This window comes from Engystomops pustulosus, chromosome 3, assembly GCF_040894005.1.
Source record: "Engystomops pustulosus chromosome 3, aEngPut4.maternal, whole genome shotgun sequence".
Lineage (NCBI taxonomy): Eukaryota > Metazoa > Chordata > Amphibia > Anura > Leptodactylidae > Engystomops > Engystomops pustulosus.
The window spans coordinates 127844406-127871179 of record NC_092413.1 but is presented as its reverse complement, the minus strand read 5'-3'; the positions used below and the strand labels follow the sequence as shown (position 1 = coordinate 127871179).

The window sequence follows — 26774 nt, the reverse complement described above, 5'->3', positions numbered from 1 at the left end:
CCTCAAAGGTGTCAGTATGCACAGCCTGCTTAATGCACGAAGCAGCGGATGTCTGCGCCACCTTTTCACTGCCAAGCAGCTGCTGACTGTCCTCAAACACTTCGTCCTCGCTGTATGGTGGCGCTGAGCTCAGACCACCTAGTAACTCTCTGGCTGAGGGAAATGAACATGGACAGAGATGGTTGAGGACAGGTGAGGGCCGCTGACCTGCTCCTGGGCCATGCCAACTAATTGTTGTATCTGACCAACCCACAGACTCTTGGCTGGGGTTATCAGATGTTATATTTGAGGAATTGGATGACATAGTCAACCAATCAACCACCTTTGGGTTGTTGATGAACACAATGCCGCTAGATGACAACGGCAGTTCTGGCACCACTGAGTCAACCCTGCTGCCATATCCCCTTACTGTGCTGCGACCTCTGCCTGCTCCACCTGCCACCTTTCTGTATGACAAAATGGTTAATTAACTATGTGGATTTAACACGTATTTCTTGCTCTCAACTTTAGCAACAAAAAAGTATTGGAATTTGCGTTATACGGATACCCCACAACGGACACCCTGTAATTGGAGCTAAAATCACTCTATTAACTACATGGGTTTGACACGTATTTCTTGCTCTCAACGTTAGCAACAAAAAAGTATTGTAATTTGCGTTATACAGATGCCCCAAAACGCACACCCTGGGAGAGGAGCACAAATCATTACAGCAACTGTGTGGATATGACACAGATCTCTCCCTATTCCCTTCAGTAACAAAAAAGAACTGCTATTTGGGGTATACAGATCCCCCTAAACGCACACCCTGGGAGGGGGGCAGAAATCACTACAATAGCTGTGTGGATATGAGACAGATTTTTTCCTAGTCGCTTCTGTAAAACAAAAGAACTGCTATTTGGGGTATACAGATCCCTCTAAAAGCACACCCTAGTATTGGAGCAGAAATCGCTACAGCACAGTACAGTAAAAGCAGCCAAACGCTACAGACAGCACATGCAGTGTGAAATACCAAGATTGCAAATGGCTGACAGTTTTTATTGGGCTTTGTGACATCACATAAGCCTGCTGGTCTTTGATTGGCTTACAGGTCTGCAGATGTCATTGAGGGTGTTCCTTTCTCCTTCCCAGAGTCCTCTGCCCCATGTAACACATTGTGCTCGCGCCCATTCAGCTAAAAAAGAGGGGAAAAACCTTCGTTCCCACAAATCAGCGGAATCTTTGGATTCGTAACTAATTGTATTTTCAGTGAAATTCGTAACGAAGTTCACTTCGTTCGAATCAATTCGCCCATCTCTACTCATAACATGGAGTGGAAGTGCATTTGCTTGACCTCAAATCTATTCACATTCCTTCTCATCACATTTTAGCTGTGCAATGAGAAGAAATAGGAGATATGGGATCAGTATCCAAAAGTCATAAATTTTTTACCTTTTATGTGGATTGGAAATAAATGTGCTTTTCACAAAACTATGACTCAGCTGCATTGTGCAAATAAGACTTCACTCTGCTGCTCTCCTCTCAAAAGCTTTTTTCGGACTATAAGACGCACCATGTTTGGACTATAACACGCACCTTACCATAAGACGCACCTTAGATTTGAACATCAAAAACACAGACATCTCTTCTATATAAATTCACACAGCACTGCTACATATATAGATATAGCTTTGCTACATGCATGCTCCCCCAACACACCATCAGCTCTCTTCAACCCTTTATAATGACTAACGGCCTCCGTACCCTGAGGGTGCGTTCACATGTGGCATTTTGGTGATGCATTTTTAAACACATGTCAGCAGGGATGTGTTTTACATGTAACCATGTGTTTGGCTGCTTTGAAAGCATTTTCTTCATTGCTGGAAGTGTAAGCAGCTGTGAAAATGTTGGCAGCTGCTTACACTTCCATCAATGAAGAATAACGCTTTCAAAGAAGCAAAACGCAAGGTAACATGTTAAACACATCCCCAAAACGTCCCGTTTGAACGCACCCTGAGCTTACTATGCACCATATTTACTAAATCCTATCAGCTCCACATCCTCTCAGTTTACCAACCTCCATCCCCCCACATTCCATCAGGTATCAAACAATTAGAACAAATAACTCCTCCCCCACCAGCTCTTTATCCCCTGTATATAGCAACCTCCCTCATCTCTTCTATATATACTTCCCTTATATCTCCATGTAGCTGTGCAACATCCATCAACGGGGCCTAACCTTTCTTTGGTGGTTGTAGACAGCGAAGTGGCTGGCTAATGCAGTCTTGGGCACTCTATGGTCACGGTGTTTGGTATTGGGACCGGAGGAAGGGCCTACAGTCTGGCTGGTCTCCAGAAGGTGGTGTGTGCAAGAAAAGTAGAGGGAGAGAGGTGAAGGAGGTTTCTCCCTGGGGCAACCCCTGAGGTGTATATGGGAATCCCTTGGTGAATGAGGATGGGGAGCCAGTGATAGTGAAGCAGCCTGATCCAAGGATCACACGGAGCCACATTGCGCAAATCAACTTACAGTTCTTTATTCAACTTCAATGGCAATGGCCTTAACATCAGAAGCAATATTTATCAGAGCTGGAAAGCTGTTGGGAGATAGCTAGTCCACAGGAAGGGTTGCTCACAGCCTGGTAATAGCTTCAAGCTGGGCTGTTAGATGGAGCCAAGTCCTTGTGATGAACCTCTGCTCTGGGGGTTTAATCCCCTGACTGGCCGAAGGTGTCAGGCAATGGCCGGAGGCACCTACGCTTCCTGGTATTATGACACTGGCTTGTGAAGCACAGACATGTGCTGCTCTCTACTCTGCTTACTAGAACTGACATGTGCTCCAAGATGGAGTCTCTAACTCTGACCATGTGCTCCCGCCCACCAGGGGTTTTTATAGTCCTATGGTCAGGTGGCAGCACTCTCCAATCAGCTTCCAGCTTGCTTTACAATGGTACAAAGGATATTATTGGTTAATAAAATTTCACATGTTAACTCTTTCCTTACTAGGCAGTGACTTACAGCTGCTATTACAAAATTTACCAGGACAGTAGCTTCTGCAGGCTCCCCAGATAGTTCCTGACAAAGAGAGGTCGCTATTCACAACAACCACCTAGCCTATACATTGGCAGGGATGTAGCAGTTGCAGGGCACACACAGCTCACTATGTGCAGTGAACTTTCTCTGCTTTGGGTCATGTGACTTGATAATCACATGACCCGATTACATCATCAAATGCCCTTCAGTGTTGGTCCTTACAGGCGGCCAGGAGACAAATAAAGCAGTGACAAGCTTCTGCTTTCTCAGAGGTTGAGAGAAGAAGTCTGTGAGTGCTTCCTCTGATCTCCATTACAGTGGTCAGGAGGGTATGGCAGTGCTGGATCCTCCTGACCTTCAGACTATAAGACGCAGGAACCTTTCAGCAAGATTTTTTCTTGCTGAAAAGTGCATCTTATATTGCAAAAATATGGTAATTTGCAGTATTTTATTACAAGCTTTATTTATACATATACATGTAGGGCAGTGCAATCACAGAGATACCAAATTTGCATAGATTTTATTATGTTATAATACATAATAATAATTTCAAATCTCCTCAACCAAACAAAATTTTTTTTTTTAATGACAACATATTCTGGAATCCATAACAGGTATACACTTTGGGTTTTGGTGCTCTGTATTTCTCTGTATTTTTTTTTTTGCAGAACAAAGCTGATGTTTTCATTTTGGGACCTTTACGACTTTTTGATTACTTTTTTATTAAAATCATACATATCATACTATAATCATATCTGAAAACCTGTTGAAATCTACACTAATAATAATAATGACAAACTTAAAGGAAATCTCAAGCAGTATTCTTGTACATGTTCAATAATTTATTTTTCAGTCAATCATCTTCTCTTAATGCACTGTGGTTCAAAAACAAACAACACATTAGAAATTATTTTGAAAGCTCCCCTCCACCTATTTTGTTCAACATCCATTACTCGTAAAGCACATGTGGTGAAACAGAAGAAAAATAAAGAGTATTTTTAGAATCTTCTGTATGGATACTGGCGCCTCGATTCTCAGCTCACTGAGCTCACACAGGACTCACACAAGGTGCAAGCTCAACTACGTTTTGTGATCGGGACTTCATTACGGACATGAAATACCTTGCTGCAGTGGCCAAGTTAAATACAAAAAATCCCGTACATGTCCTGGACCCCGTTCTGGAGTTACCTTGATCCTGTGTCTGTTCCCCAAAGTCAGAGTAGGGAATGTCGACCAGAAGTCCCTGACCATCAGGGTTTGATGTGACATGGGTTGTGGATGAAGTTATGGTCTGTACCTTGTTCCCTACCGTGACGAGGCTATGAATGTATGAATACATTTTTGTGTTGACTTCTTTGTAAAATATATTTTTTTTAATTAATTTTTTTCTTAACTCTATAGATTGAAGAATATTCTTCTGAGTGTCAGATTTGGAGTAATAAACTAAAGGACTGGGATGCATACAATGAAATGGCTAGGGATATTAAATTCTATGAAGATGTTTTCCCTATCCTACATGAATTAAAATCTAAGGTATGGATGGAGTAGCCATACCCTCTGCTAAGTGCCATACATAGTTGAATAGTAAATCGTCAAACTAATCTTGATTGGCTCTGTTAGAACATTGTTGAGCCTGAAGAAATGTAGTCAATTTGTTGTGAGGATTAATATAATGGCTAAATAGGATATCAATTACCTTTATTTTTTTTTTAATTTGCGCTTTACATTGGATGATGATAATTCAATAATATAACATTCTTTTCATTGCAATTTATCTATGTAGGAAATTCGTAATCGCCACTGGCTTCAAGTTATGTCTGTAACAGGAAGCTCATTCCCACTGGAGGCTAACGTTTTTAAAGTGTCCCATCTTCTGGACATCGGACTGCTCAAGTATGTAAAGTGGTACATCAAGTATCAAGAACTATATATCTTCTGCTCTGAATATCTATCATTATATGTAGCAATTCCTTTGGTGTACAAACATAAATTGGGATTTAATCCTCTGTACAGGCTAAGAATCATTTACTTTGATAAAAATGGGTCCCTGCCCGGAAATAAAAGTGCACTTTTTTACATACCACCGGCTGTACACTGCCATAAATATGCCCAGGTGTACTAAGCGGAATTATGCTTTCTAAGGAAATCTGTCATAAGATTTATGGTGGTGTAACCATGGGCTCCTCATTTTAACTATGTGTCTTTGACATCTTGCCATGTTTAGAGAAAACATAGTTTTAGAACAGACTGCACATGGAGTCAAGAGTCATGGATTGGCTTCCCTTTAGGTTCTCCCTGCTCAGCCCAGAATGATTGATTCACACAGCCAGAACCCAAATGTCCCCTGCTCTGCCCCATACCCCTCTCTTCCTCTCTCTGAGAGTACTCTCCTACCTTTCTCACACAGCCAGTACCAACATATGCAGGGCAGGCACCAGCACCAGGGATATTCAAGCAAGTGTCGGGGCCCAGATCTCCTAGGGAGGTCCCACACTGTTGAATCTCAGTCCGCAGCAGTATGAAAGCACCTGTGAGGGGGCTGTATATAATGAATCCATGTAGGGTTGACTCAGAAAGTGACTTGTGAAATTTGTTTACCACAAAACGGATCAACTCTCCTTTGGAGGTTGATATAGTTGAATGGAAAGGTGAAGCAGGAACATCTATACATCCCCCTCCACCATTTAGCCTATATTGTATGCAAAAGGCGGATTATACTTTGTGGTTACACTGGAGGAGATAGGTGAGCAGCAAGCTCAGGCTAGGGAGCTAAAAATTTTCATGCCACCCTATGCACACCACAGCTTTTGTTCCCATTTCAGCATTCAAAAAGTTGGGAGTTATGCCTTCATCCCAACCAGGCCTGTAAGTAACTCATTTAACTCTTGTATGTCAGAGAAAATCAAGTTCCGCTGCTCATCTGTAAAGGAATTTCTGATTAGGAACCCTTCCCACCATGGCTGCGCATTTATACTACCTATTGCACGAACTGTACTTTAAAGTGTAGGGTAGAGTCCCTCCATTTAGACTGCTATTCTTTCTTCTTTTGTTTTTCCGTAATTCCTTTGTCTGTTTTGAGCTCAGCCCAAACAGAAAGCCAATGGAAGAAAGCTTCAGTCTTTTCTTAAGACTGTTCTTACTGAGGCTGATGACTGAGGCCAACCCTAAAGTGATCGAATCACTTTGTTGGATTCAAACAATGGACTTTAATGTAGTGTAAAACCAGTCATACAGGTTATGATGGCATGTAGATCTCATTGTCAATTCTAAATAAATGTGAAATAGCAATAACGAGTGCGAGATACAGCAATCTGAGGATAATATTGGTTGACTTATTAATCAAAAACGTCATTTCTGAAAATATAATCCGTGGTTATAGTGGATTTAAGCAGTTTGGCAATATTCATACATGGGTTCGTGAGGTTAGATACCTGGGCAAGATGGAAGATCCTAGCACTTATTCTACCAGTAATGGAAATTGATGTAATGTAAAAAGCCAAACAATGCTGTGCAGATCAATAAATTAGGAATTCAATAGCAATACTTTGTGTAGTATTATGATACTTGATACAGAAACAATGAAAAAAAATTTTTTTTTGGCTATCTACACACAGTAGTGGAAAGGTTGCAGGATTTACTCCAGCGGTAATCCTGTAGCCGACTGTTTTTTTTATTTATAATATAAGCAATTTTGCAGGTGGACCTTTACATTGCAAAGATTGATTTTGGAATCTGCAAGTGACATGTAACCTATTTGCAACAGATGAAAAATCAGCAGTGATAAGTTGATACTGCAGCATATTTTTTTGAAATTGTCATAAATCCCACACTGCACTGTTACTCTATTTTGCTGGGGATTTGCTCAGCAGCAAATCTGCAAATAACAGGCAATATGCGCAGATACCCTTTAAGAATATGTTAATATTTTTAAAAAGTACATAAATATTATTTGTAGTGTATTGTAAAGGTTGTACTGGTAGTATTAAGATAAAATGTTCATAGACTGTAAGCTACTGCAAGAAGGACCCTCACTCCTCTTGTTCCATATGACTGTTTGTACTATGTAATGTAATATTATATTTTTATATGTCCCCTATGATCTGTAAAACGCTACAGAATTTGATGGCGATACATTATTATTAAAATGCATAATTAATTATTTGTATTAATTATATGTTTTATATAAAAAGTATCAATATATAGAGAGATATCTTAGAAGATACATCTGTATATACCAGTCTATTAAGTTAGTGTAACAGAATAACTCTATTGAAGCTCTTAGTTAAATAAAATCCTTACATTGACAGCAGGTGAGTCTGATGCTCAGTGATAAAGCTGGGTAAGAATTAGCAATTTTAAAAGCCTCTATGCCATCCCCAAGCCACGGAGGGGGTATAGAGTGGCGCGGCAGCCGTCGAAGCAGGCAGTCAGGGTGAATCCTCTGAAATGGAATTACGATTTATGGACAGGTGATATGATTTCCCTGATGACATTGGTTCCTGTTCTTTTGGACTTGACATCCAGTGGAATGCAGGGGCCAACAATGTGAGTGAACAGCATAGTCACTTAATACCAAAAATGACAGGACCCTGCTATTGAACCATTCTAAGCTTTCCAGCATGGAAAAATTGTTGAAATGTGAGTGCATCATGCAACTCTACTACAAGCACAACTCTTTTAATTTATGGAGTTTTTATATTTGTATTTCTACTAGCCCCAAGTAATAAGCAAGTCGAATAATTTCTCACTAACATGCTTTATATACCCCAGTAAATCTGGCCTTTAAAGAATTTCATATAATTTCTGGAGGAAAATAATATTATTACTTCAATATTTGCATATATTTCCCTTTTTGAATGGATCTATTTATTTATTTATTTGATTTCATCTCTACAGGTTTCAGAAGCAGTTAATTTCAGTAGCAAAAGCAGCAAAAAAAGAAATGGATCTGGAAATTAGAATGAGAAAGGTGGAAGAGGAATGGAGTGAGCAGGTATTTTATGACAATTTAAAAAGGATTTCACCAGGGTTACAGGCATGCTTGGTATTACTAAGTGGATGGAAAGTCATAAGCAGAATGTACCATAAGGAATACTAGAACTGGAACCTTTCAGGTTAAACACAGTCCAATCTAGAGGCAACATATGATAGAGAATAAGTAGCTGAAAAGTTCCAATCTGATTTGTCCTTTATTAATTTAAACATCTGCTGATTCTAGCTCTGGAGATCATAAAAGAGGTCACTATTAAGCCATTGACAGCCTGCCCTACAGCAACCCTTACTCTGCATCATGTGTCAGGAACCAGGGGTAGAGGACCCCGGTTTTCACCAGAGCCCGTCGCAAAGTGGGTTGGACTTGCTGCGGCGTGGTACCACCAGGGTGTTCCACAGGTTCCGCGGTGGCAGCCAAGGCGTAGTACAGAATCGTAAAGGCAAACTCGGGGTCGGGGACAGGCAGGAAGTCGAGACAGACAGCACAGAATCAGAGTCCGGGATTTAGTGGTAGGTCAGGACAGGCAGCACGGGATTAGAGTCAGGAACGGAATCCAAATCACAACGGGAAATCAGGATAATCGCAAAAGGCATGGATCAAAGCATTCTCTTAGGCATAGAAGCACAAAGATCTGGCAGGGTGTGCAGGGAGAAGCAGGTTTATGTAGAAATCTGGGAAATGGCCAGCGCCAATTAATGGTGTGTCGACCCTTTAAATCTTCTGAAGGCATCGTGCGTGTGCCCTAGGAGACGGGACATGCACGCATGGCCTTAGGAACAGGATCAGGAGATTGAACAGGTAAGAACTCAAGCGCAGCACCATCGCACATGGGGGGAGGCGAACTGTGAGCCCAGAACCCGAGATATGGGTCACAGGAGCCCCCCTGACAACATGCTTTCTGCCACTTAAAAATAATTTTATCATGAGATACCCATAGAGTGTTTGTAACAAGTGGGTATTGGGATGTCTGTAACTTGTGTTTTTCATTACACTTCATCGATGTGGAATTTAGGTGAAAAGAGAATAACATTGAGAAAAACATTACAGTATGAACAAGAATGACCGCAATGAATAAATTAAGCAGACATGAAGCAGAATTGATAGTAAATGTCTTCTAACATATACACATGATGGATCCAAAGCCTTGAAAATATGCAAGCTGATAACTGGGATTTTGGGTTAATTTGTAACTTATGTGTCTGTTTTTTTACATTAATTTATAAAACATAATACCTGCCTATTCTAGACATTTCTATAAGCAATATGTTTTAATGCCAGTAGAGTAATTTAATGTAATGTAATTCCTGTTATTATTTTTGAAGGTCCTGAGCTTCCAACCTTACAAAAACAAAGTCATTTTGGTAAAGGATGAGTCCCTTACTTTACTGGAAGGGTTAGAAGATGCACATGTACTTCTTGCACAGATGCTGACGTCAAAGGAAATAGATCCTCTAAGAGAAGAAGCAACTACTTGGGCAGAGAAGCTTAAACGTGTGGGGGAGGTTTTGGAACTGTGGATCGATGTACAGGAGCTATGGCTGCATCTTGAGGAAGTATACAATAATCCTAATATTATACAGGTAATGCAAACATATATGTATATACACCATCATTTCTTTCAAAGATATCATATTTATCACTTTTGCTTATAAGCACTTAATTCTCTTATCTTTATCACTTTTGTTTCAAGGCACTGAATTCTCTGAACAGAGAGGAGGTGCTTCACCAAAGTTTATCTTAAGACTGGGGGGGTGACTAGTGTAGGCACATTTTATTTTTTACATATTAAAGTTTATTCAAAAGCTTTCCAAAAAACATACATATAATAACATTTAAACACAATACAGTGCCAACACTGCTCTTACATAAGTATTAGAGATGAGCGAGCACTAAAATGCTCGGGTACTCGTTATTCGAGACAAACTTTTCCCGATGCTCGAGTGCTCGTCTCGAATAACGAGCCCCATTGAAGTCAATGGGAGACTCGAGCATTTTTCAAGGGGACCAAGGCTCTGCACAGGGAAGCTTGGCCAAACACCTGGGAACCTCAGAAAAGGATGGAAACACCACGGAAATGGACAGGAAACTGCAGGGGCAGCATGCATGGATGCCTCTGAGGCTGCTTAAATGCACCATTATGCCAAAATTATGGGCAACAGCATGGCCATGACAGAGTGACCAATGGGTGGCAGAGAGGAACCAAAGGAGGTGAGCAAGAAGCGCTCAAATAATATCGGTACATGATAAAAGTTTGCCAGTATATTTTGTGGATTACACAGCAGGGTGGCGACAAAGTTAACATGGAAGCCATGAAAACAACCCAAAATTCTGCCTGACACAGCTCGTTTGATAAGGGGACCATGTATGGAGGCAGTGAACTAGTAGTAGATTAAAGGTGCTGCAGTTAAAACTATGTTAGTTGAATCTTGGCATGGAGCTGGCGCTCCGCTGCCAGGCGAGCTTTCGCCAATCCAAGCCCCTGTCTCTAGGCTACTCCCCAAACAGCACTTCTAAGAACCTTTTGTATAAGATCAAGTGTAGTTGCGTTCTTATAAGTTTAGGATATGGCGGGTGAGGGGAATGTAAACAGAAGCGCAAGAAGCGCTGAAATAATATTGGTAAATGATAAAAGTTTGCCAGTATATTTTGTGGATTACACAGCAGGGTGGCGACAAAGTTAACAAGTTTGTTGTGGAAACCATGAAAACAACCCAAAATTCTGCCTGACACAGCTCGTTTGATAAGGGGACCATGTATGCCTACAGTTCATGCCAGTCGCTGCACTGGCTGCCAGTCTCCTTTCGAATACAGTTTAAAATAATAACCCTCATCCATAAAGCTCTGTATAATGCTGCACCCCCCTACCTTTCCGCTCTTATTTCAGTCTATCGCCCAACCCGTGCTCTTAGATCCGCCAGTGATCTTAGATTAACCTCTACCCTAGTGCAGACCTCCCACTCGCGTCTCCAAGACTTCTCTAGAGCTGCACCAATTCTATGGAATGCTCTGCCCCGGACTATCAGACTAATACCTAACCTCCAAAGTTTCAAACGTGCTCTTAAAACCCATTTCTTTAGGCAAGCCTATAACACTCATTAACTGCATGAAGTTTTAACTCCTCTACTAACCCATCCTGTGTCGTCCTCCCATCTGTTATCCAGCAACCAACAGGCACCAGACTTCTCTGCAGTCCCATTCACCCTGGACCTGGTATATAAGATGACGGCTGAGTGGTTCAATCGACAGCAATTCCATTTATTATATTTTGTTCTATTCCCTAAGAAGAATGGCTTGACCATTAAATATTCTTTTACCTCGTGTTACCCCATCATCTTCATAAACCGTAAGCTCTGGCGAGCAGGAACCTCACTCCTGTTGTTCCATACAAATGTTGTGCCCTGTTATATTACATTTGTATTTGTTTCCTATGATTTGTAAAGCGCTACGGAATATGATGATGCTATATAAATAAAGATTATTATTATTATTATTATGGAGGCAGTGAACTAGTAGTAGATTAAAGGTGCAGCAGTTAAAACTATGTTATTTGGATCTTGGGATGGAGCTGGCGCTCCGCTGCCAGGCGAGCTTTCGCCAATCCAAGCCCCTGTCTCTAGGCTACTCCCCAAACAGCACTTCTAAGAACCTTTTGTATAAGATCAAGTGTAGTAGCGTTCTTATAAGTTTAGGATATGGCGGGTGAGGGGAATGTAAACAGAAGCGCAAGAAGCGCTGAAATAATATCGGTAAATGATAAAAGTTTGCCAGTATATTTTGTGGATTACACAGCAGGGTGGCGACAAAGTTAACAAGTTTGATGTGGAATGCCCTGTAATAGCTCTTGGGCGGTGTGCCTTTTATCGCCTAGGCTCAGCAGTTTGAGCACCGCCTGCTGTCGCTTAGCGACGGCACTGCTGCTGTGCCTAGAGCTAGCGACTGATGGCGCCATGCCCACGGATGGTAGTTCGGAGGAGGAGGTGGAGGAGGGGTGGGAGGAGGAGGAGGCATAGTAGGCCTGAAAGACCTGGACCGAGGTAGGCCCCGCAATCCTCGGCGTCGGCAGTATATGACCAGCCGCAGGGTCAGACTCGGTCCCAGCCTCCACCAAGTTAACCCAATGTGCCGTCAGCGATATATAGTGGCCCTGCCCGGCAGCACTCGTCCACGTGTCCGTGGTCAGGTGGACCTTGTCAGAAACGACGTTGGTCAGGGCACCGATGATGTTGTCTGACACGTGCTGGTGCAGGGCTGGGACGGCACATCGGGAAAAGTAGTGGCGGCTGGGGACCGAATACCGAGGGGCGGCCGCCACCATGAGGTTGCGAAAGGCCTCGGTCTCTACTAGCCTATAGGGCAGCATCTCCAGGCTAAGCAATCTGGAGATGTGGACATTAAGGGCTTGGGCGTGCGGGTGGGTTGCACTATATTTCCGTTTCCACTCCAGCGTCTGGGGTATGGAGAGCTGAACGCTGGTGGATGCTGTGGAGGATCGTGGAGGCAACGATGAGGTTTTTGTGCCAGGGTCCTGGGCAGTGGGCTGACTATCAGCTGACACAGGGGAAGGAGCAGTGGTGTGCACGGCCGGAGGTGAACGGGCTTGGTGCCACTGAGTGGGGTGTTTAGCATTCATATGCCTGCGCATACTGGTGGTAGTTAAGCTAGTAGTGGTGGAACCCCTGCTGATCCTGGTTTGGCAAAGGATGCACACCACAGTCCGTCGGTCATCCGGTGTTTCCTTAAAGAACCTCCAGACTTCTGAAAATCTAGCCCTCGCCGCGGGAGCCCTCGCCACGGGAGCTTCACTACGTGACACATTTGGCGCTGATGCACCTGCTCTGGCCCTGCCTCTCCGTCTGGCCCCACCACTGCCTCTTCCAACCTGTTCTGGTCGAGGACTCTCCTCCGTCTCAGAAGCACTGTGTTCACCCGGCCTCTCAACCCAGCTTGGGTCTGTCACCTCATCATCCTCCGATCCCTCAGTCTGCTCCCCCCTCGGACTTCCTGCCCTGACAACAACTTCACCACTGTCTGACAACCGTGTCTCCTCATCGTCGGACACCTCTTTACACACTTCTTCCACTACGTCAAGAAGGTCATCATCACCCACAGATTGCGACTGGTGGAAAACCTGGGCATCGGAAAATTGCTCAGCAGCAACCGGACAAGTGGTTTGTGACTGTGGGAAGGGTCCAGAAAACAGTTCCTCAGAGTATGCCGGTTCAAATGCCAAAGTTTCCTGGGAGGGGGCAGACTGGGGGGGAGGAGGCTGAGGTGCAGGAGCTGGAGGAGTGCCGATTTCGGTGACATGGGTGGACTGCGTGGAAGACTGACTGGTGGACAAATTGCTCGAAGCATTGTCGGCAATCCACGACATCACCTGTTCGCACTGTTCTGGCCTCAACAGTGCTCTACCACGAGTCCCAGTAACTTCAGACATGAACCTAGGGAGTGTAGCTCTGCGGCGTTCCCCTGCTCCCTCATCAGCAGGTGGTGTCTCACCCCGCCCAGGACCACGGCCTCTGACCCCTGCAGTAGTTGGACGCCCACGTCCCCGCCCTCGTCCTCTACCCCTAGCCCTCGGGTTAAACATTTTGAAAATGAAAGTTATAACTTTAATTTTTTTTTAACTTTTTTTTTGTTTTTTTTTGTGTTTTTGTTTTTTTTTGTGTTTTTTAGTTTTTAAAACCAAACGATGCTATCCTATTGCTATGGCTATTTTCTAGCCAAGTATGAAAGCACACTGCTATGCCAGATGAGATGACGCTGAGTTATGAAAAAAATAAACGTAAAATAAAAAAGGAAATGGCAGACTGTGCCTAATTGAAATCCAACCCCTAATAAATTTTCCCACTTCGGTCTTTGCGATGGATATGTGCGTCACTAAGCGCTAAACACAGCAGTCGCAAGTCTCACTACAAATTCCTCACAATTTGGTAGTAGATGCACTGCAGCAAGGACAGCCACCAGCAGATCAACCAGAAATAAAATATATATAACGCTATTGTAGGCGTAAGTAAGCCGTTTGGATTCTCCTATGGCTATTTTCTAGCCAAGTATGAAAGCACACTGCTATGCCAGATGAGATGACGCTGAGTTATGAAAAAAATAAACGTAAAATAAAAAAGGAAATGGCAGACTGTGCCTAATTGAAATCCAACCCCTAATAAATTTTCCCACTTCGGTCTTTGCGATGGATATGTGCGTCACTAAGCGCTAAACACCGGGTCGCAAGTCTCACTACAAATTCCTCACAATTTGGTAGTAGATGCACTGCAGCAAGGACAGCCACCAGCAGATCAACCAGAAATAAAATATATATAACGCTATTGTAGGCGTAAGTAAGCCGTTTGGATTCTCCTATGGCTATTTTCTAGCCAAGTATGAAAGCACACTGCTATGCCAGATGAGATGACGCTGAGTTATGAAAAAATAAACGTAAAATAAAAAGGAAATGGCAGACTGTGCCTAATTGAAATCCAACCCCTAATAAATTTTCCCACTTCGGTCTTTGCGATGGATATGTGCGTCACTAAGCGCTAAACACAGCGGTCGCAAGTCTCACTACAAATTCCTCACAATTTGGTAGTAGATGCACTGCAGCAAGGACAGCCACCAGCAGATCAACCAGAAATAAAATATATATAACGCTATTGTAGGCGTAAGTAAGCCGTTTGGATTCTCCTATGGCAATTTTCTAGCCAAGTATGAAAGCACACTGCTATGCCAGATGAGATGACGCTGAGTTATGAAAAAAATAAACGTAAAATAAAAAAGGAAATGGCAGACTGTGCCTAATTGAAATCCAACCCCTAATAAATTTTCCCACTTCGGTCTTTGCGATGGATATGTGCGTCACTAAGCGCTAAACACAGCGGTCGCAAGTCTCACTACAAATTCCTCACAATTTGGTAGTAGATGCACTACAGCAAGTACAGCCACCAGCAGATCAACCAGAAATAAAATATATATAACGCTATTGTAGGCGTAAGTTAGCCGTTTGGATTCTCCTATGGCTATTTTCTAGCCAAGTATGAAAGCACACTGCTATGCCAGATGAGATGACGCTGAGTTATGAAAAAAATAAACGTAAAATAAAAAAGGAAATGGCAGACTGTGCCTAATTGAAATCCAACCCCTAATAAATTTTCCCACTTCGGTCTTTGCGATGGATATGTGCGTCACTAAGCGCTAAACACAGCGGTCGCAAGTCCCACTACAAATTGCTCACAATATGGTAGTAGATGCACTGCAGCAAGGACAGCCACCAGCAGATCAACCAGAAATAAAATATATATAACGCTATTGTAGGCGTAAGTTAGCCGTTTGGATTCTCCTATGGCTATTTTCTAGCCAAGTATGAAAGCACACTGCTATGCCAGATGAGATGACGCTGAGTTATGAAAAAAATAAACGTAAAATAAAAAAGGAAATGGCAGACTGTGCCTAATTGAAATCCAACCCCTAATAAATTTTCCCACTTCGGTCTTTGCGATGGATATGTGCGTCACTAAGCGCTAAACACAGCGGTCGCAAGTCTCACTACAAATTCCTCACAATTTGGTAGTAGATGCACTGCAGCAAGGACAGCCACCAGCAGATCAACCAGAAATAAAATATATATAACGCTATTGTAGGCGTAAGTAAGCCGTTTGGATTCTCCTATGGCTATTTTCTAGCCAAGTATGAAAGCACACTGCTATGCCAGATGAGATGACGCTGAGTTATGAAAAAAATAAACGTAAAATAAAAAAGGAAATGGCAGACTGTGCCTAATTGAAATCCAACCCCTAATAAATTTTCCCACTTCGGTCTTTGCGATGGATATGTGCGTCACTAAGCGCTAAACACAGCGGTCGCAAGTCTCACTACAAATTCCTCACAATTGGCTAGTAGATGCACTGCAGCAAGTACAGCCACCAGCAGATCAACCAGAAATAAAATATATATAACGCTATTGTAGGCCTAAGTAAGCCGTTTGGATTCTCCTATGGCTATTTTCTAGCCAAGTATGAAAGCACACTGCTATGCCAGATGAGATGACACTGAGTTATTAAAAAAATAAACGTAAAATAAAAAGAAACTGGCAGATTGTGCCTAATTGAAATCAAACCCCTAATAAATTTTGCCACTTTGGTGTTTGAGGTGGATATGTGTGTCACTAAGAGCTAAACACAACGGTAGCAAGTCCCCCTGCAAATTCCTCACAATATGGTACTATCTGCAAATAAAAAAAAAAAAAAGTATAACGTTATTGTAGCCCTAAGAAGGGCTGTTGGGTTCTTGTAGAATCACTCCTGCCTAACAGTAAGCTAATAGAACACCCTAACGCTTTCCCTGACCAGCAGCAGCTCTCTCCCTAGCGGCATCCAGACACAGAATGATCCGAGCAGCGTGGGCAGCGGCTAGTCTATCCCAGGGTCACCTGATCTGGCCAGCCAACCACTGCTATCGACGTGTAAGGGTACCACGTCATGCTGGGTGGAGTGCAGAGTCTCCTGGCTTGTGATTGGCTCTGTTTCTGGCCGCCAAAAAGCAAAACGGCGGGAGCTACCATTTTCTCGAGCGGGCGAGTATGTTCGCTCATCTCTAATAAGTATATAAATCAGCACGGTTATCAAAGTATTATCTCTAATGTCATCAACTTCGTGACTAAGAGATATACCCTAAAATCAGGATAAGAGTACAATATAGAAGAAGGGGAGAAAGAAGGTGGATGCACATTCCATTTTACTTCGACTTCAATCTAATGCACTTTCACTTTTGAGACAATTCCGATTGTCTCCTTAGACATTGTTGCTGCGGCTGCTCATAACCTCTCTATAAATGAAATGCAGTGCATTCTAAGTTTCCAACTTGGGTCCACTAGTACAGACTAAAACCTTATTGATATTACAAAGGCATAAATATGAACAAACAACAGTTTTCTTCTATTTTCAATGATCAGGAATTACCTCGGGATGCAAGAAGATTTGCAAAAGTTAACAGACGTTGGACCTTAATGATGGTTTCAGCATACAAGATGAGAAATGTCCTTCAGGTAAAGAGAATTCTAATAACTTTAATACAAATGGGACCTAAATGTGCGTTTTTCATTCACAATTGTTTTTTATTATACTGTGGGCGGATTTATTGAGTTTCTTGGCTTTCTGGGATAAGAAAAAAGTTGTCTGTGGGGTTTATTAACAACATGTTATACTCACCTCTCCCTGTGCTCCCTGTATACAGAGGATGGCAGTGATATGGCATCATTAGTGTGTTCACCACTGCAACCCAAATTTTCTACTATAGTGGCACACACTTTGTCAATGTGACATCATTGCTGACCTCTATATACAAACAGGTGCCACTGTAGGTGCATGGTAGCGATGAGTATAAGATGTTCTAATACACCCCCAAGGCATATATACATTTTTTATGATCTATTTCATCTACAATGATTGAAAATTATTTGTAGCCTATGTTAGCATATATTTTATATATGAATTTGACTGTTAAGCTGCCCGATTTCATTATAAAATGCCGATTCTGCCATTCACACCATACCTACAATTATGAATACTTGAGTAGAAGAAGCACATGAGATAACTTTTTACAGCCATTGCCCAACCCCAAATAATGGTTTTCCAGCGCAAATACATTTTTTAAGTAAGGCTTCCCTTTAAAACAAATCTATAAACATTTTTTATGGCATTTATTGCCAGAAATCTAGCATTTTGAGGTAGCCATTCTAGCCAATGAGCTTTACCCTCTTGTCTCTAGCTGGAGCTCTAGTAATCCTTATAAGGAAAGTACAACCGCATTAAATTTGAATTTTCAGTGGCTATCTTGCTTTATTAACTAAATTCATTAATAGTGAGTAGAGATGAGGAAAATTATTCGTCCATTCATAGATTTATCAGCCGATTTATCTACAGATTTTTTGGTACCAAATCAAATCCCCTCTAGTACTCCATAACAGATTTTTTAAAGAAAAAAGTTCAGATCTATTTCTACAAATGTTTTCATTAGTGTGAGGATTTGTCCTAGGGATAGTGTTAGAGTTATTATTAGGGTTAGGGCCAACCTTAATGCTAACCCTAAATGCTTAATTTGTAGAAATATAGCAATATAAACTTTTATATAGTTTTAAGTATTCTAGAGGACTAGAGGGGATTATATACTAATTTCCAGTACAGTTGGAGCACCAATGGTTCAAACCTATTTGATTTAAACCCCAACTGGATCATCTTTCAAATTGATGTTCATGATGTACTTGAAATGTATGAATAAGTTATCAACTGGATGTAAGAAGATAAGCTTGTGTCCCTAGACAGCTTGAAAATGTCTGGCTTATGCTAACAGTAAAAGACTGTGTTGTGATATGCCGCTTTGAACTAATTTGTTAATTTATTTGTGCATTGTAGTTTTATGGGGCAGTGGCTTCAGAATTTTGCTTTTTTATTTTATGTGAAGCACAACTTAACTTTTATTACTCGTTTACATAGTGCTGCTGTACAGGAGATGTCCCCAAAGAGCTTCTTTTGAGACACTTCTACCAGGAGCTTGAGATTTGTTTTTGTGCATTAAACTCGTACCTCGGCAGAATGAGACAAACATTCCCTCGTTTCTACTTCTTGTCAGATTTGGCATTGGTATCAGTGCTCAGCAGACCCTATGATATTAAGTATCTTTGCCATCATTTGAGGTAATGTATAAGTTCTTAGAGACAATTTTTTTCAATAAAGTACATTTGCATAATGTTCTTTTGTCAGTTAATTGGTTAGAAAACAGACAACTTGAATGCATGGTCAGCAAAGGCCCAGTTTACACCTGTGACTGTACTCTCCAAAATCTATCATCAAAATCAAGCAGGATAAACTAGGGACACTTAGTCATAGATTCAGGCCCTGTGATTGTGTTAATATTCTTATATCTGTTATCCTTTGCCTCCTTTCTTCTAAAATCAATTTTTAAAAGTAATATTCTAATATTCCCATCTGTACTGTAGCTTTACAGGCTTTAGACTGCTTCATCAGCACTTCACCCCTCTCTCACCCCTCTCACTTCAGCAAACAGTGGGAGGGGAAGTGTTCCTTACACCCCCAGGAGCCGTGCAGGCTAATTAGCATAATTTGTAAAGGTGATTTTTAGAAGGCAGGAAGCCACGTATTGCAAATATAAGAAGATTAGCACAGTCAAAATGCTTAATCTAAAACAAAAAATGAATGGAATGTCTTCTGTTCACCTTCCAATCCCAATATACTTCAATGGACCTTCCTTCTGTCATCACATCTATAATGGAAAAAAGACTGCTTCACCATGTCATCTGCAATAACTGACAGAATATGTAACAGAACAGAATATGTAACAGAATCTGCTAAACACCGGTGGGAACTTCACCTCATAGTTTTATCTCAGTATTTTAGTGGCTTGCCTGCTTTAAACCTAGATGACCAACCAACGTTGTATCTTTTTCCACTGGTGCAATAAATACCACTATTGAAACTTGGAGTGCTGCTTCCTCGCTGTTGGATTTACCTAGATGACCAACCAATATTTTCTGTTATTCCATTGTCATTTGCCAAGAGTTGTAACTTTTTTTTTATTTTTCAGAAATGTAGCTGGATTAGACCTTGTTTTTTGAGGGACAGGTTTCAATATTTAAAGAGAACCAGTCAGCAGAAACTGACCTAATAAACTACTACCAGTTTGTTTCTTTCATAGCCCAGCTAACTCATAGATGTGGAGATCTTAACACTAAAGTCAAGCTCTCATAATGCTCCTTTTGCTGTAATTTATGGTCCTGTGTCCAGGGACATCAGTAATTGTCTCTCCAGAAGTTGAGTGCATGATGTCAATCACAACAAAATGAGCATTGTGAGATGGAGTGAACATGATTGCACTGCTAATATCTCCACCTCCTTGACTTTATATACAATCTTGAAGATGTTAAACTACTTGACAACTTACTGATTGGTTTATTAGGTCACTTTCTGCTGGGTTGCCTTTAATAGCAACATGTTGAGGCACTTATTGATAAACCTTTCTTTACTCTTTCTGGGAGGGAATACAAAAACCTGCAATTCTGCCATCTCCCTTTTAAACTATAAATTTTGTCCTCTAAGTAGATAACTATGTGGGTTGAAATTCTTACAGCAGAAGTTTTTAATTATCTTTTCATAATCATTTTTTTTTCTTTAAAAAAAATACCATTTGCCATGTGCAAGTATCATCACTTTGCGATGCTTAGCACGGGTGCTAATGGTTAAAATGAAGCCCCTATTCTCTATAAACATGTAGATGCCACAGTCACCATTGACTGCAAGATCTAAAGTGTAAACCCAGGTCCTCCTCCAGTGGTTACCTGCCTTGACTTGCAGCGGGTAGTAAAAGGAGAAGAGAGGAGACAAATTGAACTAGTATACAGTAACTCTTCTGGTTGCTATATTGCATATAGAGCTGTGTAAGTTCCAGAGCATACAACTCAGTATACAACATATACTAACCTGTCTTAAATGTAAGTCATCAACAATTTTGGCATACCACTTTAAGTGTATCTCAATATAGAAGGTGTTGTAGGATCTACTGTATAATGTATACAGAATGTATACTGTATAATGTATAACATCTAATAAATTAGTTGTACATGTGTGCAAATGCATATAATTTAAATGCAGAAATATATATAAAGAATATTGGTATACTTTTAACATACACATTGACTTGGTTTACTTTTGGGTAATTGCATGATTACATGGAGTCGTTTTTGTCTGGTAACATCATTGTTAGGATCATAGGGATTTAATTGTTATCCCTTTAACCTAATTGTAATAGCGGCTGTCAATCTGTTCCTGCTTAAAGACATATGGGGCATAATAGATTATCTGTTTCTTGTGTGCTACATATACTACACAAGAAAACGGAATAATAAATAATTAAAACACATTAAACATTTGATTACTTGAAAAATGTGTAATGTATATCATAGTAATGAACGACTTTATTTGTTTTTTAATTTATATCTCATGATTTCTTTTTGAAATCCGTGACCATTCAGGTGCTTGTTTGGTGGAGTTTCCTCTATTGAAGTAGAGAAAGTGGAAGAGGAGGAAAGTGTGATTTCTGATGAAGAGGAAGTTGAAGCAGCGGGACCAATTCTTGATTTTTTAAGTGTTCGATCTGGAAATGAAGGTTGGCTTTCAACAGGGCAGAGAAGCACAACACATGTCACAGACACGGAAAGTTTATTTGTAAGATCCCTAAAATCTGTAAGTAAAAATATTTTTTATTTATTCAGTTTCTACACTGTAACATTTTTAGACAAAATAATTCATTATAAAAATCTTTAGCATGTTTTTTTATTGATGTTTATGACACAAGCTGTCGCCTTTCATGGCAGAAGATTAGGAACATTTTAATGTAAAAAGTTGCAGTAGACAGATATGCAGTGCAATCACGCCCAGCCTGAAAACTGTATGTGGCAGTGGTCAGGACAGCACCACCAGGTGGTGTTGACGGGTGGCACCGCAGGTGAACAGGAACGCCAGAGGAGGTGAGTATAAGTGATTTGATGTTTTAATATAGCCCTCAGTCATATCACAACAGCTGAAAGAGGAGATTTGCCTAATTACATTGCTATCAACATTGCACTTTCAAAACTCATGTGTTAACACAATTAACACCAAATTAACACATGAGTTTGTTAATGCTATGTTAACATATGCTTTAACATCGCGCAATGTTGACAGCAATGTAATTAGGCAAATCTCCTCTCTCAGCTGTTGTCATCTGCGTGAAAACACATGCGTTAACGCCAGTTGTAAGCACCACCTCCACGTTAACATACCCATACCCAACACTATTAACAATATTAAGTTGAGTTTGTTCATATTTCTTAAAACAATTTAATAGCACAAACTGGAATAAGTGACCTTCTCTTATGTATTACAGGCTGGCATATCCCAGGAAAGGAATCGAGGCATTGCATATAGAGAGCCTACTAGGAAAATGAATGCAGTGGCTGTCACAGGATATGCAGGGGAATGTTTACAGTTAGATGAACAGGTGACTATTACCTATGACCTTTGGCCTGTTAAGTGCCTTCCTTAATTTCTTACTCATGTTGAAACCAGTCTTTCTGCATTACTCATCTATGGACTCTTTTCATGCATAGTTTGACTGTGTCTAGCTATTTAAATAGTGTACATTGGTACAAGTTTTTTAAATTTTTTCTTTATTCATTGTATAGGTTGCCATTACTTCTGACTTAGGTGCCTGGCTCCGTAAATTGCATAGCAGCCTATGTACTTCATTAAATAACAAAATCTATGATGTGATTGAAGACATCAATCAAGGAATAGCTATAGATGAGTGGACACAAAAGGTATCATCTAATACCGCTACACACCTGTAAACAGTAAATTCATGATTGCTATTGCTCGTTACTATATTTAAAACTTAATGAATAAACATGTATGATCATTTTACAGTACTTCCTATTATTCTGTAATCATGTGTAATGTGTTACTGGACCATCTTAATCTGATTGCTCTGTGGTCGGACTATTTTGCATTATTCATATTGAGCATACAGATGTAGTAAAGCTTATAGAAAATCTACAATCAAAATAAAGCATGATAAATCAGAGACACTTACTCATATATCCAGGCACTGTGACTGTGGTGATCTTATATTTGTTATCCATGACCTCCTTCCTTCTAAAATGAACTTTTTAACTATGGTAATGATCCTGAAGGGCCCATTACTAGAGCCCCTCAGTGCTGCAGATTCACGGACTGTTACAATGAGCAGAACATGTCACACCCAACCTGTGCCTGTGTAATCCAGCAGCAGCAGGAAGTGTAGGGAGAGGGGAAATCTGCAATGCTCGTTGTAAAAGCATGTGAAGCTACCAGACTGAGGAGCTCTGGAAACACCCAGGGCAAATATATGAATTTTAATAAGAAAGCTTTAGAATGCAGCGCAAAACATATTGTTAGCTAACATTAAAATATATTTAAACCATTATAGACTTTTTTTTACTAACAATAGTGACTTTTTTAAAGTATCAAACCCAAGCTGCAGTCCTTGGCCTGCTTTACCTATGGACCAAAGACTTCGAAAGCTCTATATCGGAAATAAGACCGGATCGCAAAGCTCAATCTCGTATCATCAAAAAATATACAGCAATGGCTCTCAAACTGTCTACTATGATTGCTAAGGGGCACTGGAAAAATATGGAAGATACAATCTCCCATTCACAGAAGATTAAACTGGAAAACATAACCATGGTATGATTTTTCTCTGTTCCTCTATGTTCATAGAACCTTCTTATCTAAAAAGATTTCATTTGTTTAAAAAATTAGATGCAAATTGCTCAGGGCCAAGCACATGATTTATCTCTGTTCAAGGTAAACTAACACATTGTACAGCCAATGTAGCCACTGTATGTTTTTTTATTTGAAGAAAGCTAGTTCCTAGTCATAGTTCCTAGTTCCTGAAGTAGATTTTCCCTCCCATCTGTAAACCGTTTTTGGTAATTTATTTTTAGCTTTCCGTAAAATAAAAGTAATGATATTGATATGCAAATTAACTGCAGGGACTACTGGGGGCAAGGAGTAGCCCCTGCAGTTAATTTGCATATCGATATAATTGTTTTAGGGAAAGCTAAATAAAAGATTTAGATAAAAATGGCATAGGGATATTGCAGGGAAGGAGAATTCTTCAGATGGTAGATGGTAGAGAACTACTTCAGATGGTAGATTTCCTTTAAAGGAAACCTACCACCACGGATCTACCTATAAAGCTTCTCTTCAGGGTCTCCCTTTACAGGAAGAATTGTGGGGCTAGCAGTAGCTCCAAATATAATCTATATGCTCAAAAAGAAAAAAAGACAGAGAATATAGCGCTACCTAGTGTACGATTACCTTTAATAAATTGAGGGAGTTAGGAATAAAGGTATACTAACCTTCTCAAGTTATGCTTAGTAACAGGAACAACTTTAAAATAAAGCCTGTGTGATCGCAGCCCCCTCCTTTCCCCTCTGGAGTATGTGGCCTCAGGGGTGTGCTGTAGTGACAAATGAATCTAGAGTAGGATATTGTTGTGCCCCAAGGAGTACGTATTAAAAATGGCGCTGATCGAACATATTTCCAAAATGTTGTCCGTTTATTGGGAAGATAAAAATCGTGCACAACTAAGACTACGATTTTGCACATTATATTGGGTGCTTCTTTAGGTCTGTGTATACTCTGGAACTCAGACAAGATCAGGCTGGGACATTGGGAAGAGTCCTGTCTGGTGAGCTCTGTGCTGGGGTGATGGCCTGGTGCCCACAGTAAGGGCTCCTGTCTTTTACCCCTTCAGCCAGACATTCCTGACCATAAAATGGCCACAGATGGAAGGTCATGTGATCTCTATCTGTCCACGAACAATCGCCCTGTCAGGACCTTACAGTATTCATGAATATAAGATCAAGGTCCTGGCAGGGCAATTCTTCATGGACAGATACAGATCACATGACCCTCAATCTGTGGCTATTTGTATACAAGCAGAAAGATGAGGGCTGAGAACTGAGGAGTGAGTGAGCAGCATAGTCATTTGTCACATGTTTTAATTTGCAAACCAAATCCAACCCCTGGGGCCAGATTGTGTGTTAAAACACACAATTATATTGTAATACAAATGCTTAGAGAAGGCAGAAAGGCATATGTGCAATGCAGCTGTGATGGGCGTCTGTAGCCTGTCTAGTGAAAATGAGGTCCCTGGTGATAGGTTCCCTTTAAGATTAGCATTTTATGAAACATTAGCCAAATATGCCACTTTATGTTATACAACAGATGCTTATTTTACAAACATCATTTGCCATCTCTGTTTGATGCTGAATTATGCATAACAAAAAATTCATGAAGAACATTTGCCATCTGTTTTACCTATTTTACACATTGTCAGACATGTCTGTAATATATGGAAGGAAATGACTAACACTGCTATTATCTAAAGTGTTGCCGTTATAACTGAATTGTTGGTGAAATTGTTTTGCGCTTAGTCTCTCTGTGATGTTAAGTAAACAGTAGTTTTTATTTTATGTCTCTAGTACTCCAAGTATGTACTCATGTGGTGATTGTGGGATATCTAGAATACAGTTGCTCTGTTTTGTGGCATAGGGGTTATTGGGTATGTACAGGCACCTGGGCTGAGTTTTCCGCATGTTATCAAAAGCAATAACCTTCTATAAATCCTGCAGAGAACATGGATTAATTTCCAGCTAATCTGTTCCTTTTCTTGCTGAGGGGAGATGGCTTCAGAAAGGAATGGAGCTTCGAAGATTTTTCCAGGCTAAAAATATTGCAGACTAATCTTTACAAATGGTCAGGCATCTGATTGAAGGGACACCTGACACCCCCTCTGATTCGCATTTCTCAATAGTGAATGCATAGAAAATTGAACAGGCATCAGATAGCTCCATTCTCAGTGTAGTGGCTAAATCTAGTTACTACACATTGCAATTATTTGGTTTGGCCACTACACAAAGGATGGAACTGTCCGATTCCATTCTCTGTACATTGACAATATCAGATCCGTAAGGGTGCCTGGTGTGAGACCCCCTCCAATTGTACTAATGACCGGTTTTTAGTCCAGTAAACCCTATAAAAATCAATCCATCCTACTACAGACAAAACATAGGGGGAGGATCCTGCTGCAGCCTGTTCTCTTACATTCAGACAAATAATAGTGAGAAGCATCATCTTCTTGGAGATATTCTTTATATATCTTTCTAATAAGTCTTACTTCAGTTCTGTTCATCGCACAGATTTACCAAAAATAATAGTCACATTCAGTACAGGTTGGAAAACTTGGTTTCTACACAGATAAATTTTGCACGTGTAATAACTTTGAGGTTTAACAAGTAACAAAGAAATGCATTTTGCTTATAGCAAATATTGCAACTTCGTGATGTCATGGAAAATATATTGTCGCGGAAAGTACGTGAGGTTGCGGATTTCGATTGGAAAAGAACAATAAAGTTTTACCTGAAGGAAAAAGGTAAATAAGTAAACATGAAAGTTATGTAGGTTACCTTCCTAAATATGTAAAAAAAAAGGTTTTCATTTACTGTATATGGAAATCATGCAATTTCTTTTTCTCCCACCACCCTCAACCCTATTTTTTGGAAAGTTGGCACAATGAACGGTAAGTGGACTGCAGTGGGGTCAGTTTATAGCAAAAATCGAATGTGATTCAAGTGCTGGTATTACTGAGACCCTGGTGGGGGGAATAACTACACAATGTGCCACTCTTAATACCTTCCCCACACAGAATGCACATTACAACCAAAATGACCTCTTGTTACCAGTCTGAACCTCTTTGTTCTTCACCCATGTTCTATGTAAATGTGCAGGTAAAGCACAAGTACTTAAATGGAGATAGAATTGTCTTTTCTCTGTTGCAGTATATGCATATTAGACACATATGGGTAATTGGAAGATTTATTTTAAATGGTAGTTATTATTTCTATTCACTGTAAAATAAAGTATAAAAAATCTAATCTGCAAAGGAAATATGAGGCTGTACAAAAAGTTTTGCTTTTCTTTAGGTATCAAGGTCCAAAATATCTCACGGTTAAAGAAAATGGTTTTACTAATAATTTTTTCTTACAGATGGATCTCCCAGACCTGAGCTAAATATATTAGATGCTCAGTATACCTATGGATGTGAATTTTATGGTGCAAAAATTCCTTTAATTATGAATCCAGCAACTGAGAAATGTTTTTTTAAAATATCACAGGTAAATAT

At 40.5% G+C, this 26774-nt stretch overlaps 1 protein-coding gene across 1 annotated transcript in view; it reads left to right on the top strand.

The window, feature by feature from the left end:
• Positions 1–26774, top strand: part of LOC140121911 (dynein axonemal heavy chain 5-like) — a 200949-nt gene that overhangs the window by 70855 nt on the left and 103320 nt on the right. Inside the window, exons 33-44 of the mRNA XM_072142073.1 lie at positions 4409–4540; positions 4791–4900; positions 7904–8000; positions 9323–9580; positions 16945–17037; positions 18485–18684; positions 21037–21247; positions 21930–22043; positions 22228–22362; positions 23045–23269; positions 25916–26024; positions 26639–26766. Of these exons, the coding sequence (XP_071998174.1) occupies positions 4409–4540; positions 4791–4900; positions 7904–8000; positions 9323–9580; positions 16945–17037; positions 18485–18684; positions 21037–21247; positions 21930–22043; positions 22228–22362; positions 23045–23269; positions 25916–26024; positions 26639–26766 (1812 nt within the window). The remainder of the gene's footprint in view (positions 1–4408; positions 4541–4790; positions 4901–7903; positions 8001–9322; positions 9581–16944; positions 17038–18484; positions 18685–21036; positions 21248–21929; positions 22044–22227; positions 22363–23044; positions 23270–25915; positions 26025–26638; positions 26767–26774) is intronic.